The sequence below is a fragment of the Sus scrofa genome, chromosome 2 (genome assembly GCF_000003025.6).
Source record: "Sus scrofa isolate TJ Tabasco breed Duroc chromosome 2, Sscrofa11.1, whole genome shotgun sequence".
Taxonomy (NCBI): domain Eukaryota; kingdom Metazoa; phylum Chordata; class Mammalia; order Artiodactyla; family Suidae; genus Sus; species Sus scrofa.
Window position 1 is genome coordinate 10,472,971 of NC_010444.4, and position 17,948 is coordinate 10,490,918.

The 17,948-nt window shown below is 48.9% G+C and overlaps 1 protein-coding gene and 1 pseudogene across 1 annotated transcript; one reads left to right on the plus strand and one right to left on the minus strand.

Annotated features, from left to right (window-relative positions):
* PPAG3 (pregnancy-associated glycoprotein 3) lies at positions 1,896-9,973 on the minus strand. Its single transcript, NM_213809.1, is given in 9 exon segments — positions 1,896-2,051; positions 3,280-3,378; positions 3,466-3,607; positions 5,103-5,219; positions 6,097-6,296; positions 7,466-7,584; positions 7,673-7,790; positions 8,592-8,757; positions 9,921-9,973. Coding segments are annotated over 9 exon segments (1,170 nt in total).
* Positions 14,624-14,983, plus strand: LOC110259709 (annotated as a pseudogene).

Consider the following 17,948-nt stretch of genomic DNA (forward strand, 5'->3'; position numbering starts at 1 on the left):
TGGGAGGAGACTTCCCTCATCTGTACCATGGGGATCATGCCCTCAGGGCTCATGAGGAAACAGGGAGACTGCACGTGTCATCAACTGGGGCTGATTATTATGACTGCTATTGGTGGTTTCTCACCAGGAGAGGCATTACTTAATGTTCCATGAAGACCATGTGGAAAATTAATCTTTCAAACTCTTTGTTTGAGATTCCATGAAGCCAAAAACCCATTCTGATCTCAACACCTCTGTTATTTTCTCCATCTGGCCCTTGCCACTGGGGGTTGTCTGTTTATCTGTCTCCACGCCTGGGTGGTGGGTTCCTAACCCAGCCCTCTGTCTCTGGGATCCACCACAGTACCTGGCACATAGTTCAAGTGCTTGGTAAATTTGTATTGAATGAAAAGATGAAGGGAGGAAAACAGTCCTGTAGCTGACATTTTCTTGCCTGAGTGAAGTAGAGTCCAGATACTTTGGGTGAGATGGGTGTGTTTTCCATCTTATTTATTCCTCCCCGTTCCTTCTTCTATCAGGGGCTCCCTTTGCCTCTAGCCCCTGCTGTCCAGCCTGTGCATCTTCCTGTGTCTGCAAATGTGCCCAACCATGGCAGCTGGAGCCAGATGGTTTGTATCTCCACCCTCAGGAGGAAGCTCCAAAAGGCTGAAGTCTTTGTACACCCGGTGCCCCCCCCCCTTTACAGGACACACAGCCCTGTCAACAGCATGAGAGGCCAAGGTGCAGGCCAGGCTGGGCCCCCCAAATGGTGGGGATGGCTTGGGCATCCAAGTGGGTGTGTCACCCCAGAAGTGGGACTGGGAAGGATACTATAGAAGTGGGTGGCAGAGAGCTGATGACTGGGGTGGGGGGGATAAGGGGAACATTGTAGTTTTCAGGTCTTCAACCAAAGCCATTCTGGAGCAGAGGGCCACTGTCAAAGGTCCTCTGAGAGGGTAAGAATAGAATTTTTTTTTTTTGCCAGTCTTGTAGCACATCCAGGGGCCAGGGATTGTACCTGAGCCACAGCAGTGACACCAGCCACAAGGTGGTTCCTTAACCACTCAAGGATAAGGCACTGCCTAGCATCTATTTTTATTAACCTTTACCATCCCTCTGAGAATGTGGCACAGTTTGTGGGATAGTCACACAGAGTTCCTTAATCTGAACATCCCTCTGGCACTTATTTGGGGCCACTTCTCTCCAGCTCCAATAGGGGTTCTGGAAGACCTGTCAATCCTGGTCTCTGCAGGGAAGCACCACGTGACCAAGTAAAGCCAATCATATACCCCATGACCCTTTCCATGATGGTTGGTCCAGGGTTGGACACATGACCTCAGGTGGACCAATCAGAGTCCTTTTTATTACTCTGATATTTCCCACCCTTGATTACCTAGGGGTTCAATGCCATAGGGATAGAAAGACCTGGGGCAGCTATCTGCGGAGTTCTTCATTATGTTTAGAAGGCTGAGCCATGAAAGCTGTGAGGCCAGAGAATGAAAGACAAGAAGAGGGAAAGACCAGGCATGAAAAGCATGAGCTGATGGCTTCTGATGACTTGGGTCAAATCACTGAGCTCTTTGGATCTGCTCTGGTGTCTGCATCCCCGATCCCCGGTATCCTTCCAAGAGGTCTGCCCTTCTGTTGGAAATCTCGTGGAGATGTGCTCCTCTCACTTCTGGTTCAGACTAGGTTATCGAGTCCTTCGTGATTATGAGGCACCGCCCAGACTCAAGAGAAGTGCCCATTGGTATTAGCACCACTGACAAGGCAATCCTTTAATCTTTACCCAGAACTGGGCTTTGCAGAGCACGGAACCCCAGTCAAGCCACCCTCCCTGGGTGAGAACGCCCTAGGTGTGAGTGAATGTGTGATTGGGGAGTGGGCCTGGTTGCTTCTTGAAGCAGCTCCAGCATTTACACCGCGATAGCCAGGCCAATCCTGTTCTGTCCTCGATCAAAAACAGTGAAGTACAGCCTTAAGAAGACCTCACCCAGGATCCACGTCTCCTCCTTGCCCAAGCTTTCTGTGCCTCCACTAAAGTTGCTGTAGCAGCGGCGAGGAGTAGAACCCTGGGGAAGTGGGAAAGACATGGCCATGAGCATGGGCCCTCACCTGCCACTGCCCTCCCTCCATATCAAGAGCAGGCAGCTTCTGGGTTTCATCTCCCGCCTTAGGTGAGACCCACTTGGTTCTCTCTGAGCAGCTGCAGAAGCGGGGTGTCCATCCAAGAACCAGGTGGGCTGTAGCCCCCCTCCACCCCTCCCTGCTGTTTCGTTCCTTCTGCCCCAGGCTGGCTGTTCTCTCTGCACAGAAGGCCTTTTCTTGCCCCTTTCCCCACAACCTGTTCTTTAAGACTGTGCTCAGCGCCTCACCCCACCCCCACTCGGGTGGCCTTCCTGGACCCCGCTCATCCTCCTTGGCCACTCCAGGCTGGGTTGGGTGACTTGGCCCGGTGCTCCCCTATCTCTAGCCCTCGTTAGGCTGGATCTGCCCCTGGCATCCCTTGGCACAGCCCCCAGGGGTACCGTGGGCATGGAGCCCAGTGTCCATTTGCCTCCACCCCAGAGGATGGGGGTTTAGAATCATTGAAATTCCCTCTCTTCTTCACAGCCTTCTTTGAGCTCCTTCAGCCTCCTTTCAATTCCCATTGGGAGCTGATGTGTAATAAAGCTGAAGTCTGAGCCAGGGCTGTGCAGTCACTGTGTCCCCTTCATGCAGGAGGGCCTCCAAGCCCTGCACAGGGCTGGTCTGGTGTCCCAGCTCCCAGAGGGGGAACTGGGCCTTACGAAGGGCAGGTGCAGCCTAGGACTCGGGAAACCCTCTAATCATCATCCAAACCAGGGCACTTTGGAGATGGGCAGGGAGACTGTGAACCACTCTGGTGGGACAACACACTGGCAGTGTCCTCAGCCAACCCCCTTGTCCCTCAGCCTGATGATCACAGGGATTCTGTGTCATCCATCTGTGGGCCCTGGTTGACCAGAAGCTCCTTGAGGACAGAAGCCCTTAGTGGTCCCCTCTCCTTGTGGCTGTACTACACCTGCCTGGGGTGGAGTCTCCATCTTTATTTCAGGATGGTGGTTGTCCTAGTCTTCCCTTTGCCTTCAAGAGGCTGGTTTTGTGGGAAGCTCTGACCCCAGACACAGGAGGTGGGGTGGTTGAAGTGGTGGGTGGGGCTCAGCAGCATCTTCAGTGGTGCAGCTTGGCCTTTATGGTCCCCTCCTCTCAGCATCAAGCAGCCCTATGGTTCCTCCAAGTCCCTGATTTGAGCACCAGCCCCCAGGGTTGGCCCCTCACCTTTCGGATGTAGGCACGAGCTGGCACTGGGTATTGGACGTTGTTAATGGTGAAGATGAAGTCAGCCAGGGTCGTCCTGGCACAACATCGGACCTGGTACTATTAGAAAACGAGGGAGAGAGGTTGGCCCAGCTGATCCTTCCTGTGTATAGAGCCCCAGAGAGACCCTGTGGCATGATCTTTCACCTCGTTCTCAATGAACCTGGCCTGGATAATCTTCTGGATGCTGGAGATCTGTCTACTTGGGCCAAGCAGGAATGCGCTCCCACTATCCAAGATGGCCTGGCAGCCACGGGTACAACCAACAACCACCCCTCTCCAGGTGATCCTAAGAGACAGTGGACAAAGTGGTCACCAGGATCCCTCTGAAGTCTCTTCCCATTGCTGCCCACTCCTCCCCGCCTCCCCCAGAGCCTGTCTCCAGAACAGTCTCCAGATCATGCCCCCATTCTGTTTTCCTTTGCTCCAGTCATTTCATCTTCCATGACTTCCTTTCAGTTCTTGAATGCACCAGGCTCTTTCGGATCTCAGGGCCTTGGCATGTGCTGGTCACCCTGTCTAGAAGGCCTCCATCGCCTTTGGTTAATTTCTCCTCCTTATCCAGGCTGCAGCTTAATTGTCACATTTCAGGGAAGTCTCCCCACCCCTCCAGACTAGACCAAGCTTCACTCCTGGCCATTCTCTGTGTATACTTCCTCATGTCTAGCATGGTATGAAGTGGCTATTCATTCTTTTTCTGACTCCTTTGCTGTATGTCTCCCTCACTGTATACTAGGTCTGTAAGAACAAGTCCTATTGTCAAATGCCCAGGACACAGTGGATCCACACCTTGGGTTTGTGGAATGAATGAATGAAGACATGAATGGGGGACACCAGAGCCCTGTTTCTGGAGTCTGAGAAATAATGGGTCCACACCCAGAGAGACGGTGGAGGTTCTCTGGGGCAGCAGATGCTCAGAGTGGTGGGGAGGGGGACACTGGTGCCCTGGGAGAGCTTGTCCCCAGCCCTGCCCCCTGGGCTGGCTCAGACACTGAGGCCCCCGGGCAGCCAATGAGCGACATTGCCCAGGGGCCTCCAAGGGACATGGAAGCTCTTGTGTGAGGGGCTCAACTCCTGCCTCTTGTTCTGAGGCCACTCTTGGATCCCAGCTCCCTGGTGGTCTCTTGATAGTCCCTGTCCGCCTGTGTGCCTGGGATGGGGCTGGGTGGGTCAGGGTCAGGAGGTATCTCTCTGTCTGATGTGCTTTCCAGTCTCAAGAATGCAGCCAGCCTCTGTACACTGCTGGGTAGCTTCTCCCTAAGGAGACCCGTTTTCCCAGTTTGTCCAGGACGTGTCTTGTTTTCCCACTGGCGGTCCTGTGCACGAATCACCTGCTTGGGCCTGGGTAGCCGAGGACGGTTGGTCATCGTAGCACCAGCCTGCTCAGGCTCGTGGAAGTCTCCCTGATCCTCCTTTCAGGACCCTTTAGGGTCCTCAAACCACATTCCTCTCCCACCTCCCATAGAGGAAGCTGCAGCATCTGGGTTGCAGAAGAATCTCTGGGCCCTGGTCAGGACCCTGGTCAGGAGGCTTGGGTGATTATTGACCCATGGGTGGTGTGTGTTTCTGTGTACCTCTGTGTGTCTTGCTGTGTCTGTGTGACTATATGTGTCTGCCTGTGTGTTTCTTTGTGTGTCTTTCTATGTGGGTCTTTTTCTGTGGAGTGTGTGTGTATCTGTTTGTGTATGACCATGTTTCTGTGTGTGAATGTGTGTGTGCTTTCCTGTGTCTGTGTGCCCCTGTGTGGGCATCCCTCAGCGTGGTCCTCAGAGGGAGGGGCTTACCTGTCCAAGGTGATCTGCCAGTAGTTTCGCGCTGACAGGGGCACCCACTTGAGGTTTCCTGTGAAGAAGTTGTTGTCCACGCCGCCAATCATCAGCACGCTGCCCTTCTTTGTATTGCTGAGGAGCAGAGGGGGAGGGAGGGCTGAGTGTAGGAGAATAATGGGTGGCTTTTCTCAACATGGCCACACCAGGCACTGTTGTGGGGTGTGCTTATCCACCCATCACAGGCACTGCAATGATCCCATTTTACAGATGCAGAAATTGAAGCATGGAGGGCTGAGTACCTGACTGGCTAGTGAGTGGCCCAGAAGAGGTTTGAACCTGGGCATCCTGGCCAGGCTCTGACCACCCACCCTTCCTAGAGGGACTGGTCCCCTCCCGCAATCAGCCTGCTGAGAGAATCCCTCTGGGGACCCCAGCCTGGAGGGCTGTGGCTGCCACTGGGCCAGCCTGTCAATTTTCAGGAAAGCTGGGACCTTAGGGTGCCAAGGGCATGGATCAGGCTCACCCAAGGCCAGGTTCCTGGCCCCGTGCCGCTGCCATCTCTGTCTTGAAACTCAACGTTTTCCACAAAGGGGTCCCTCATGTTCCTTTTGCACTGGCCCCTGCCAGTGCTCCAGCTGCTCCTGGGCTCCTGGTCAAATGTGAGTGAGGAAGAAACAGTCCCCCCATCCCTGTCCTTTCCTTATCGAATCCGTCAGCGAATCCCATTCTCTTCTCTTCCCACCTGTATCCTGACCCCTCCACTGCTCCTCCTCCCCCCCCCACCTCCCTGGACCAAGCGCTGCCCTTTAACCCAAGCGGATGAATGTGTTACAATAAAACTTTATTTCCAAAAACCTGTGGCAGGGCCATATATGGCTCTGGAGCCTCAGTTAGTTGACCCTGGTCTAGACTACCATGGATCTTCTGGATCAGGTTGTCTAGACATTTTCATGCAATTGTCGCATGTTGCCGCATAAATATAGAGAGGGCTTGTCCCACTCAGACTTACGTGCTCAAGTAGAGGGCAAAGACAGGCTCCGGAATTTGCCCTTGCTTCCTTAAGTTGTCAAAGACGGGGGTGGTCCCTTGGATGGCGAGGCTGGGATAGCCCAGGCCCAGGACGCCATCAAAGAATGCATTTTCAAGTTCCTTTACAGGCTCTGACTGGCTCAAGCCAAATGCCTGGTTCTCGCTCTTGAATCTGCCAATCTGTGGGGGAAAGGATTGTTCCCTATGAAGGTTTGGGAAGCAGGGCTGGCACTGGGCTGGGGTGGAGATGGGCAGGGAGATGACATTAGCTTGCACTGAACAAACACCCTGATGGGCCCTGGGTTGACCACTGACCAAGCTGGGATGGGGATCTGGTTCCCCTTTGTGTGGGGCTGTGGATAACAACCCACAGCCACTCTTTTGGGGAACGCTGTCTGCAGTTAGTAGATTGGCCTTATGCCCTCATCCTCGTGCGGAAAGTGAGACCAGGACAGAACCAAATGATTCCCACCTGAGGAGAACATGAGGAGAGAGCAGGGTAACCTTCTCTTTGGCGTCCCTGGGATCTGATGGTAGAAAGGGATGAGTTCGTTGCAATGCATTGTGGATTCTGCATCCACACAGTAAGAAAGATGCCCATTATACAGTGAAGCTGCAAGGTCCTTAGGGAAATTTGTGTGTGTGTGTGTGTGTGTGTGTGTGTGTGTGTGTGTGTGTGTGTGTGTGGTGTGCATGAGAGAGAGAGAAAGGGGAAGAAAAAGAGAGTACTCCTTTCAGGGAGTCTGGCCTTAATTTTAATGAGATTCTCCAAGAGCCCCTAGAGTAGAATGCATTTAGCAGGTAGCTCCCAGATCTTTGGCCCCCTGCCTCCCCCACCTGTGTGCCTGAAGCCCTTGGCTGTCTCCCAGGGGCCCCAGATAAGTTTTATTCTCTCCCCCCAAAACCCCACACCTGCATGAGTCTTGACTGGCCATCTCAGTTTCACCGCTTACCAGATAGGTGACCTTGGCCAAGGCCCTTGCTCTCTGCATCTCAGTCTCCTAATCTGTATAAAGCAGATAATAATAGTATCTGCCAGGGGTGGGTGTGTGGGATGGGGGCTGCAGGATTAAACAATGATCACAATGGAAGTGCCAGGCCCAGTTGGGGAATAGAAAGGTGTGTGTTTTTCTCTCCCCTCTCCCTGCTGCTAGCAAATCCACCCCTCAAACTTCTCTCTGGGTTGGCTGATCTGAGAGTCTGCATGTCAGCAGGTGCACTTGCTCCACAGGGACAGAGTCCTGCAGGGCAGGTAGGAGGCGAGCCACTCAGGACTGTGGGAAAGCCAGGCCCTCCTAAGGGATCCCGTCCTTGGCCAGCCCTGCCTCAGCTCATGGTTTTCACATTACCTGAACGGTGTCATATCCCAGTAATCCAGACACTAGCCCAGAATGAGGGGCCAGTTTGACGGTCCGATTTGAACTCTGGAAGGTACTGGAAAGAGTTGGATTGAATGACCTGTGTGTAACTGCAGACAGAGGAGATGAGTGTCTGTGAGCTTGCCGTGGACTGAGAAGGGGGTGGGGGGAGCACAAGAGGGATGGGGGGGCACTCACCACAGGCTCTGCTGTGGCATTGGTTGGAGGGCACCCACAAGTCAGATGAGGCGGTGTCAAATATGACACTGAACAGCTGCGGGGGTGTGCCAATGGTGATGTTGCCCACGTAGACCATCTATAGGGGCCAGGAAGGGGTGGTCAGGGCAGGCCTGGCTGCCCTGGTCACCCTGGTTTCCCAATGTGCCACCAACCTCGAGCTGCCCCATGGCACCTAAAATCCCTTTCCCACCTCACAGCCTCTGCTCAGACCAGTGCCTCATTGGAGCAGCTCTCCAGTGTCCCCCTCAAGGCCCAGCTTGAGCATGTCCTTCTCCTTCCTTCGCCCAAACTCAAACCTTGTCCTTTCAACACCAGGCAGTTGGCCCTTTTATGTGATTCATGTATGAGTTGCTGTGTCTCAGGCCAGCCTCTGCATTCTTGCAGAATAGATAAGACCTTTTTTAAAATCAGTAGCCATAACCATATAGCATTAGATTTCTATAGTGTCACCCAAGGAAGGGGCTCAATAACTTTTTACTGGTATCATATTTGGGTCTTTGGAGGCTCCACTTCCATTGCCTGGGGTTTTAAACCTGCTTTGCAGTTGACTTTGTTTTATCAGACATGACTCACCCTTCCTCCGTAGCTCAGTGGCTCTCTTAGGTCTAAAAGAACAATCTTCCTCAAGACGATGACACATCTTTGGCACAGAAATGGATGTTTACCTGCCACCTGGTAATTGCTGGGCCCAGTCACTGCAGACCAAGAGTTGAGGGTGGGAGTGCCTTCTCCTCTGGGTATGAGGCGCCTGTTCCCCTGAGGTTGGGCTTCCTGCAGGACCCCCAGCCCCAGTATCCCTCCCGGACCTCCAGAGTATACCCAGTACTAGACCAGAGCACCAGGGGGCGCTGTGGGGCCATCCTTCCCAGGTACTCACATCCAGGTAGTTCCACAGGCGAAGACAAGAGATTTTTGGGGAACAGAGAGAACCCTTTAGCCCGAATTTCTGGATCATGTTGTAGGGATGTTCCTTCAGGAAATTTAGCAGCAAGTCTTTTTCCCTGAGGTTTTCTCGGATGGACTTGACCTTCGTGAGAGGGATTCTTCATGAAGCATGGGAAAAGGAAAAAAATAAGAGAGAGCCCTCTGCTGTTGGTGTTGTAGAATGACTGTCACACCTTGCATTGTAGTGGAGCTGTGTATTTTCCAAGTATTTTTATGAGCGTCATCTTGCAAAGACCATGGCAAAGACCGAGGTTTGAATACAGGTTCTTTTGTTTAATCTCATATAAGTCATATGACCATTTGGAGTCTCAGTCCCTCTATCAGGAAATAGTGGACTACAATAACCCCACACCCTACATAGAATGTTCTGGCTATTAGGTAAGAGGATGGATGTAATGTAGCTGATATATGGGAAGTCTCAACAATGACAGCCGTTACCATTGCTACTGTCACCCTGCTGTATCTGCCTCACAGTAGCTCTGGGAGGGAGGCCCAAGGGTCATCATGATCCTCTTTTTACAGAGAAGGACTTTGGAATGCAGGACAGGGAGTCTGTGACTTGGCTGTGGTCATACTGCTTGTTAGAGGTCAAAAGGCCTAGCAGTAGCCCTCCTGATCTTTCTCCAGGGCTCAATCAGAAGAAAGAGGTGAGAGAGGAAGCCAGGAGATGGGGATATATTATGAAAATTAAGAGCCTATAGAAACTAGAATGAGTCAAGTTGAAAAAGAAAAAAACAACAAAACCTTGGAGTGTTCTTCATGCAGAGAGACATCCAAAGTGATGGAGAGAAAAAAAAGACAGATACAGAGATGACACCCCAGGGACATATAGACACAGAAATGGAGAGAGAACCGAGAGGAGACCTAGGAGCAAATGCAGGAGAAATGGTGTTCCACAGGACTATGCTGACGTTTGCACAGGTTGTGCACTGAACAAATCCAAGGTGTGCCATTTTTTCACATAGGTCATGATGGGACTGTTGCCCTGCAGGCCTACCCCAAGACCCCTGGGCCCCACGGTGCCCATGGCAAGGTACTTATCAATCAGTGAGAGTTGAAGTTTAAGACTGTCAGGAATGATGACATTCCCTTCTAACCCTGATGGGTAGATGAATAAGAGGATGACAAGAAATATTCCAGAGAGAAAGAAAGAGAGAGATAAAAAGAGAGAGAGAGAGAGAGAGAGAGAGAGAGAGAGAGAGAGAGAGAGAGAGAGAGGGAGGGAGAGGAAGATGATCTCGCTTCCAGTCCCCGTACTTACATGACTAAGCACTCTGAGAGGGCCACCAGCCCAAGGATCACAAGCCACTTCATGCTTCTTTCCTGGGTCCAGGTACTCAGGAAAGAGCAAGTTCTTAGCATGTAGTAGTGGCCCAAAGGTTCTAGTTTTATATGCTCTGAAATGGCTCAATTGTCCCCTGTGGGCCACTAATGGACATGATAAGAAATACAGACCTCCTGATAAGATCTTAGCCTCCATCAGTGTCCTTGGGGAGTAGACGTGGAAAATTCTCAGAATACAGAGATTTTACTGCAATCTTTTCCTTGGGGCTTAGCTGCACAACGAAATCAAACTGCGGGAACTAACAAAGAGCTGGGAGGCTCTTGTGACATTGGAGATGAAACACTGCTAACAATGTGATAAAAATAAGTGCTGGGGGCCATGCTTGACATTTTATGAACTCATGTGGTCTTGGCAGCCACTTAGTGAGGTGTGCCTTGTTCTCTGTTGAAGAGGAGATTGCGAGGAGGAAAAGAGGTCAAATGGCAAAGTGAAGACTTTAGGAGCAGCCCGCTGACATACAAGTGGCTTTAGGTAGGGACCCATGGCACAGATCATGACACCTGGGGTGCCATTTGTCTTCCAAGACCTAGGCTAGAGGGAATTCCAATGGCACAGTCTTACTATTGGAAGAAATGGGATGCATGCCTCCAAAAGATGTCTTATTCATCCAATACATTAATGGAGGACCCTGTGTGCTGGGGTCCAGGTTAGATGCCAGGAAGTCAAACATGAGTAAAATGCAGGCAGTCCTTGTCTTCAGGGAGCTGGCAGTCTAGGGCAGTTCTCACAAATTCATGGCCCAGGTTGCAAGAGCAATGCATGGACTGGTTTTACAGGCATCCTGGGCTGGGGCAGTGTCTACTCAGCTCTAAACAGTGGCTGCCATGCTGGAAAGCAGGCTGGTTGGGCAAGTTTTCCAGAGAAGTCAGAAGTCTGGATATTTATGTAAAATCCCTTGATCTCAAATGTTAAGTACTAATTCTCTCTCTCTCTTTTTTTCCGCAAAGAAACATCGTGTGATCCAAACCTCAAGCAACTGTGTGCTGGATTCAGCCTGCAGGCTGTGCAGGTTTTTCTTTCTTACCTGGAGGTGGGAGTCAAGAGGGGACAGAGAGGAGGTTCCATTCACTCTGGGTGAATGAATAAGGGACTAAATACATTTTAACCATGTGAATTTTCCTTCCATTTGTCAAGAAGGACCACCAGGGGCATGGAAGCTAACATGTATAAAAATTTCCACTTACTATGCACTTGTTGTAATTCCCCAAGGGGATCCAAACCTTGAAACTTGTAGTGTGCCCAACCAAACATACAAAGTCAGAAATAAGTTTTAAGTGTCTTCTCAATCAAAGAAGACCTAAAAATCACCACTCTGAGCTTCTGCTCAGCCTGAGATGAACAGATACACTGGTTTACCTCCTATTGCCGCCAAAGCAAAGATGATGGCATTTTGCTGCTCCTTCAGGGTTCCCTGGACTTGGGTCTTCCTGTATGAGATCTGTCCAGACCTGTCTCTTGGTTAAATAGTGGAGGCTGCCCTGTTCCTCAGGATATCTGTCCAGGCTTGTCTCTTGGTGAAATAAAGGAGGCTGATGGTCACTGGCCGGGTGACAGAAGTTGTGGGGCATCTTCCTTCTCATTTTTGCACATTGATAAAACTTAGGTTTGATGGTTCAGTCCCTGTGGAGGGCACCTGACAGCATCTAGCACACAACACACACGTGTGCTCTTTAACTCAGCAACTCTCCTTCTAGGGACTGATTCCAAAGATACACTGGCAAAAATGCCACACGTCATATGTGCAAGCTGTTCATTGTAACTTTACTTGTAAAAGCAAAAGATTAGAAACCTACCTGGAGTGACCACCCATAGGGTTGTATCAGTTAAGATATATAGGGCAGGTGCACAACTTGGCAGAATGTGGATGGAGAGAGGAGTGGAATGGGTGAGTTCTCCCCCATATATTGTTTAGGGTTTTCTTTTTTGGTTATTATTGTTGTTATTAATACAATTGCATTTTTTCTCTTTTTAAAAAATTATTTTTTAAATGGAAGTTAGTTCATTTATAATGTTTGTTAGTTTTAGGTGTATAGAAAAGTGATTTAGTTGTACATACATGTATTTCTTTTTTTTCCAGCTTCTTTTCTCCTGTAGGTTATTATAAAATATTTGAGTTGGAGCTTCTTTTCTGGCTCACAGAGTTAAGAACCAGATATAGTGTCCCTGGGGATGCAGGTCTGATCCCCGGCCTGGCTCAGTGGGTTAAGGATCTGGCATTGTGGTAAGCTATGGAGCATGCTGCAGATGCAGTTCAGATCTGGCACTGCCATGGTTGGGGTGTAGGCTTGCAGGTGCAGCTCCAACTCAACCCCTAGCCTAGAAACTTCCACATGCTGCAGGTGTGGCCATAAGAAGGAAAAAAAAAAGTTGAGTAGAGTTCCCTCTGCTATATGGCAGGTCCTTGTTGGTTATCAAATTTTCATATAGTAACTGTTTAGGCCTTAAAAAGAGGGCCCAGAACAGTGCTTATAGTTTGTTTCTTTTACATACACACAAATTTACATATACATATATGTATGTATATTCTCAATAAGAAGCAGTGGAAGAATAAACCAAAATTGAATACAAAGTTAATTTTATGGGATGAAATTGAGATTTTTCTTGCTTTCTAGCTTGCTTTTGCAACCATGTCAATGTGTTACAGAATCAAAAAATAGATCAACTCATCTGTCAAGACTGAGAACCAACTAAGACAAATGAACCTAATTGCATCAAGTTGGTGACATAGCCCAAAAGAAAAAAACATTACTTAAGTGGCTTTAAAATGCAGAATTTTGACTCAACATTCAGAGTGAGATATTTTCTAAGGACAAAAACAAGCAAACAGTAACGCACCCCCAAACTCAAACCAAAACAACAACCACAAAAAAAGACTAATGAAATTTGAAAGTCTATGCAAAACTCTTATTGTTGGTGATATTGCCACTGTTCGCTGAAAGTATCATACTTAGGTTACACGTTAAAGCATGTAAGTAATTTTGCTAATGTTGTTATGAAGCAAGGTTTTCAGTGGAAGAGAGAAAAGAGGTTTAAGTATGAAATAAAAAAGCTCCAATAAAAATGCCAGGATGGCTGAATGGTCTAAGGCGCCAGACTCAAGGATTCTCCTACTTTGTGAAGCAAGTGAGAAAAAGGAAGACAAATACCATGTGACATTACTTATGTGTGGAATCTAAAGTATGGCTAAAGATCCTATCTGCAAACCAGAAAGAGATCATGGACATGGAGAGCAGACCTGTGGTTGCCCTGGGGGAGGAGGGAGAGGGGAGGGAGTGGGACGGATGGGGCGTTTGGGGTTGGTGGATGCAATATTCCCTTTAGAATTGTTAGCAATGGGGTTCTATTGTACAGCCCAGGGAGCTATGTCCAATCTCTTGGGGTGGAACATGATGGAAGAGAGTGTGAGAGAAAGAATGTGTGTGTATATATATATGACTGGATCACTCTGTTGTACAGCAGAAATGGACACAACAATATAAATCAACTATACTGCAATAAAAATAAAAACATATAATCACAGCAACAGTAAAATTACAGTAATAGTTTTTTGTTAGCTGTTCATGATTGATTTTCACTGTCATGCTGACAGTTCAGAACCAACATCACATGTAATTACAGTCACAGAATAACAGAAATCTTTTTGTTTGATCGAATGTAGGAGATCAACTATTGCAATACGGCTAGTCTCACGGAGGAAGATACTGAAGACTGGCAAGGCCATGCCACTTGCTTGGGGATGGAGGGCCCAGCTCTCTGCATCACTCAGCATTACCAGCTGGGCAACTCCTGCGCACTTACTAGGTCTAAGCAATGCACTAAAAGTACCACATGATTTCATGTAATTTTCACAGCGGTCTTATGATGTCTGCATATAGCTGCTACGATCTGTATTTCTATCCACGTGGAACCTGAGGTTTCTCTGCTCTGGGTAGCAGAGCCTGGGCATGAACATAGGTAATCTAACTCCAGAATCTGAATATGGAACCACGTTGCCATGTGAATGAGGTTGTATGTATGCCTGTCTCTGTGGGTGTTTAATTATACAAATGGAATGCATGAGTTCGAAACACATATGTGATGCAGTTCCTGTTGTGACTCAGCAGGTTAAGAACCTGCATCGTGTCTTTTAGGATACAGGTTTGACCCCTGCCCAGCTCAGTGGGTTAAGGATCTGGCATTGCTGCAGGTGTGGCTCGGATCCAGAGTTGCTGTTGCTGTGGTGTAGGCCTCAGCTGCAGCTCTGATTCCACCTCCAGCCTGGGAACTTCCATGTGCCACAGGGGTGGCACATATTTTTTTTCCCAAGTGCTTGATACAGTACTGTGAACTATCGGTGCTGAATTGTACAGCAAATCTCTAGACTTTACTCATCTTGCAGAACTGAAAGTTCATACTGGTTGTACAGCAACTCCCCATTTCCCCCCTCCCTGACCCCGGACAACCACCACTTTACCCTCTGCTTCTATAAGTGTGACTTTGGGTGTATTTTTTTTTTTTTTTTTTGGCTACCTCTGTGGCATGTGGAAAATCCAGGCCGGGACTTGGGTCTGGAGGCAGCTGGGGCAGCCCAGGTGGCTGGCGTGGACCAGTCCCTGCATGGGGCCAGGCATCCAGGCCGCATGGAGGAGCCGCGGGTGGGGGCCGTCTCCCAGAACAACTTCAGAACGAGTCTGTGGGAGCAGATTGTCCACTTCCATGTCACGCGGCTCATGGACTCGCTCTTCCTGTGGGTCAAGGCCACACGGAAGCTGAGCAACCTTGCCGTGGCCATGTGCACCTGCTATGAACCGTCACTATGTCCACGTCCCTCCTCGGGACACATCGGACACGATGTCCACCAGCCTCGCCCAGCACTTCACCAGGAAGGCCAACAAACAGGTATTTGTCAGCTTTAACCTTCATGGCAGGACGGCGGCTTTGCAGCACTTGTGGAAAACAGGATTGAGGAGGAAATGGAGGCTTTTTCGGAGCTGTTCTAGCCAGGGTGGCAGCAAGGACCCTGGACTCCTGCATAGCAGATGTTGGTTGAATAAATACAGATGATCTTGCCGTGTCCTCAGGTGGTCACCAGAGGTCAGCATGCATCCTTGTTCAAATAGCAGAGTGGCGGCTCTGGGATTTACAGGTGAAAGAGAATGGGCCAGGTTGCCTTCCTGTGCTTTAGGAGCTGAAAGCTTTCTATTGGGTTATATGTATTTTACAAGTGATGATATGTAACTTACTTTAAGGATAGATAGATAGGTATTCAGTTCTAAGGACTCTTTAGAAGGAGCAAGCTTGGAGCTCCTGTCATGGCTCAGCATAAACAAACCCTGCTAGTATCCTTGAGGATGCGTGTTCCATCCCTGACCTCCCTCAGTGGGTTAAGGATCTGGCATTGCCTCAAGCTGTGGTGAAACAGGTTGCAGATGTGGCTCGGACCCCAGGTTGCTGTGGCTGTGTCGAAGGCCGGCTGCTGCAGTTACAACTGGACCCCTAGCCTGGGAACCTTCTTATGCCAAAGATGTGGCCTTAAAAAGCCAAAATGAATGAATGAATGAATGAATGAATGAATGAATAAACGCGGAGTAAGCTTAAATTAAGAATTCTGGAATCTTCCAGTCATTCTTTTAAACATGTCAACACCTGTATCTTGAATCCAGAAAAGCACCTCCTGTGTTTCTCATCCTCCTTTATATCGCTTCATCTCTGAAGTCAAGGGTGAACAAATTTCTGCAAATTTTTGCAGAGAGAAATGTCACTGCCAAAAATCTTCAGGTGGGAATAAAGAATAATATCAACGGGTCATTTACTGAGTCGAGACCCTCTGCCTACACCCTGTCACCGCTCCCTCCATGACAAGGCCGTCATGACTGGTCTGGTTTTGGGGCAGAGATGAGCACAGCTGAAGGATGTGCCTGAGGCCACGCAAGATTGCAGCCTCCCCTCGAACCAAAGGTCAGAGTCTTAGGCTTCGGGAGGTGTCCCACCCGCTTTGGCTGTCCCGTGTCCTGTTTGGCCCTGTCCTGCTGTCTGATGGTGAGGACTGGGCCTCGGGTCACCCCCTGAGCATTTGTTGTAAACATACATATGTCTCTCAGGACATAAGTTTTGAAAGGGGTTCAACTGCTCGACAGGTCACATCACACACGGGCTCTCTCTGTCCCTGGTGCCCGTTCCTGAGGCAGGTTTTGAGCAGCGACAGAGGGTGGGTTCCATCCAGGGAGGAACAGAGAGAAGTCAGTCAGAGGAAGATCCCAGAGAAGACAAGTTCCTGGAAGGAAGATTCTAGGAGGAAGTGTCGGGGTGCCCAGGGGAGGGAAGAACTGGGATGGAGAAGTGGGTGACAGCCAGGCCTCAGGACAAAGAAAACCCAAGGGAACACAGCAAATGGGACCTAATTAAACTTAAAAGCTTTTGCACAGCAAAGGAAACTACTGACAAAACAAAAAGACAACCTACTGAATGGGAGAAGACTTTTGGAAATGATATGACTGATGAGGGGTTAATATCCAATACACACATACGTACCTACAGCTCAACATAAAGAAAAAAAGCAAACAACCACAACAGACAAAACCTGATTAAAACATTGGCAGAGGAACTGAGGAGGCATTTTTTTCCAAACAAGAAATGCAGATGGCTAACAGGTGCGTGAAAAGATGCTCAACATCACGAATTATGAGAGAAATGCCAATAAAACCCACAATGAGATAGCACCTCACACCAGTCAGAATGGTCATCATGAGTAAGTCTGCAGAGAGCAAGCGATGGAGAGGGTGTGGAGAAAACGGAGCCCTCCTTCACTGTTGAATGTAAATGGGTACAGCTACTACGGAAAACAGTCTGGAAGTCCAAGAAACCAGAGCTAGAGTTGCCATGTGCCACTGCTGGGTGTGTATCTGAAAAAAGACAAACACTAAATTGAAAAGATACACAGACTCCAAATGCCATCGCAGCATTGTTTATGATAGCCAAGATATGGAAGGAGCCTAAAAGTCTGCCAAAAGAGGAATGAGGAAGAAGGCATAGTACATATATACAGTGGAATACTACTCAGCCATAAAAAAGAATGAAATAGTGCCATTTGCAGCTACATGGATGGGCTTGGAGGGCAGGATACTAAATGAAAAAATCCAAAGAAAGATAAATACTCTTGGTATTTGTGTGGTACTAATATATGGAATCTAAAACAAACTCATGAGCATAACAAAAAAGACTCAGAGATACCGAGAACAGAGTGGTGGTTACCTGTGGGGAGAAGGGAGAGGTGAGGGGCAAGACAGATGTAGGGATGAAGGGGTACAGACTATTAGGTATAAAATAAGCTACAAGGATGTGTAGCCAATATTGAATAAAAACTGTACAGATTATCAAATATACCTTTTAAACATGTGAGTCACCATGTTGTACACCTGAAACTTATACAATGTTATGTATTAACTACATCTCAATAGATAAAGCAAAAAACCCCACAGCCAGGCCCCGGTGCTCAGAGTCGGAGGAGATGTGGGGAGGTGGAAGAAAAAAGAAAAGAAAAGAAAACCAGGGCCAGATCCACAGCAGTGACGACGCCAAATCCTTAAATGCTAAGATGCCAGGGAACTCCGAGTGAGACTGTCTTAGACCACTTAGATAGGTAGATCATACGTATTCACCTTTGTGTCTGGCTTATCTCACTCAGCAAAATGTGCTCTAGGTTCATCCATGTTGGCAGAAATGGGATGACGGGATCCAGATGGCGGAGGAGGAGGAGGACGTGGTGCTCGCCTTCTCCCACACACACGTCGGAAAGAATTTCCATGTAGAGTGATTTGCACAGAACATCTACTGAAGGCTGGCAGAAGACCTTCAACCTCCAAGGAGGGCAAGAAACCCTCCATGTAACTGGGTAAAACAAAAGGAGACAAAAGAGAGAGAGAGAAAGGAAAGAAAAAAAGAAAAAAAAAAAGGAATCAGGATGGG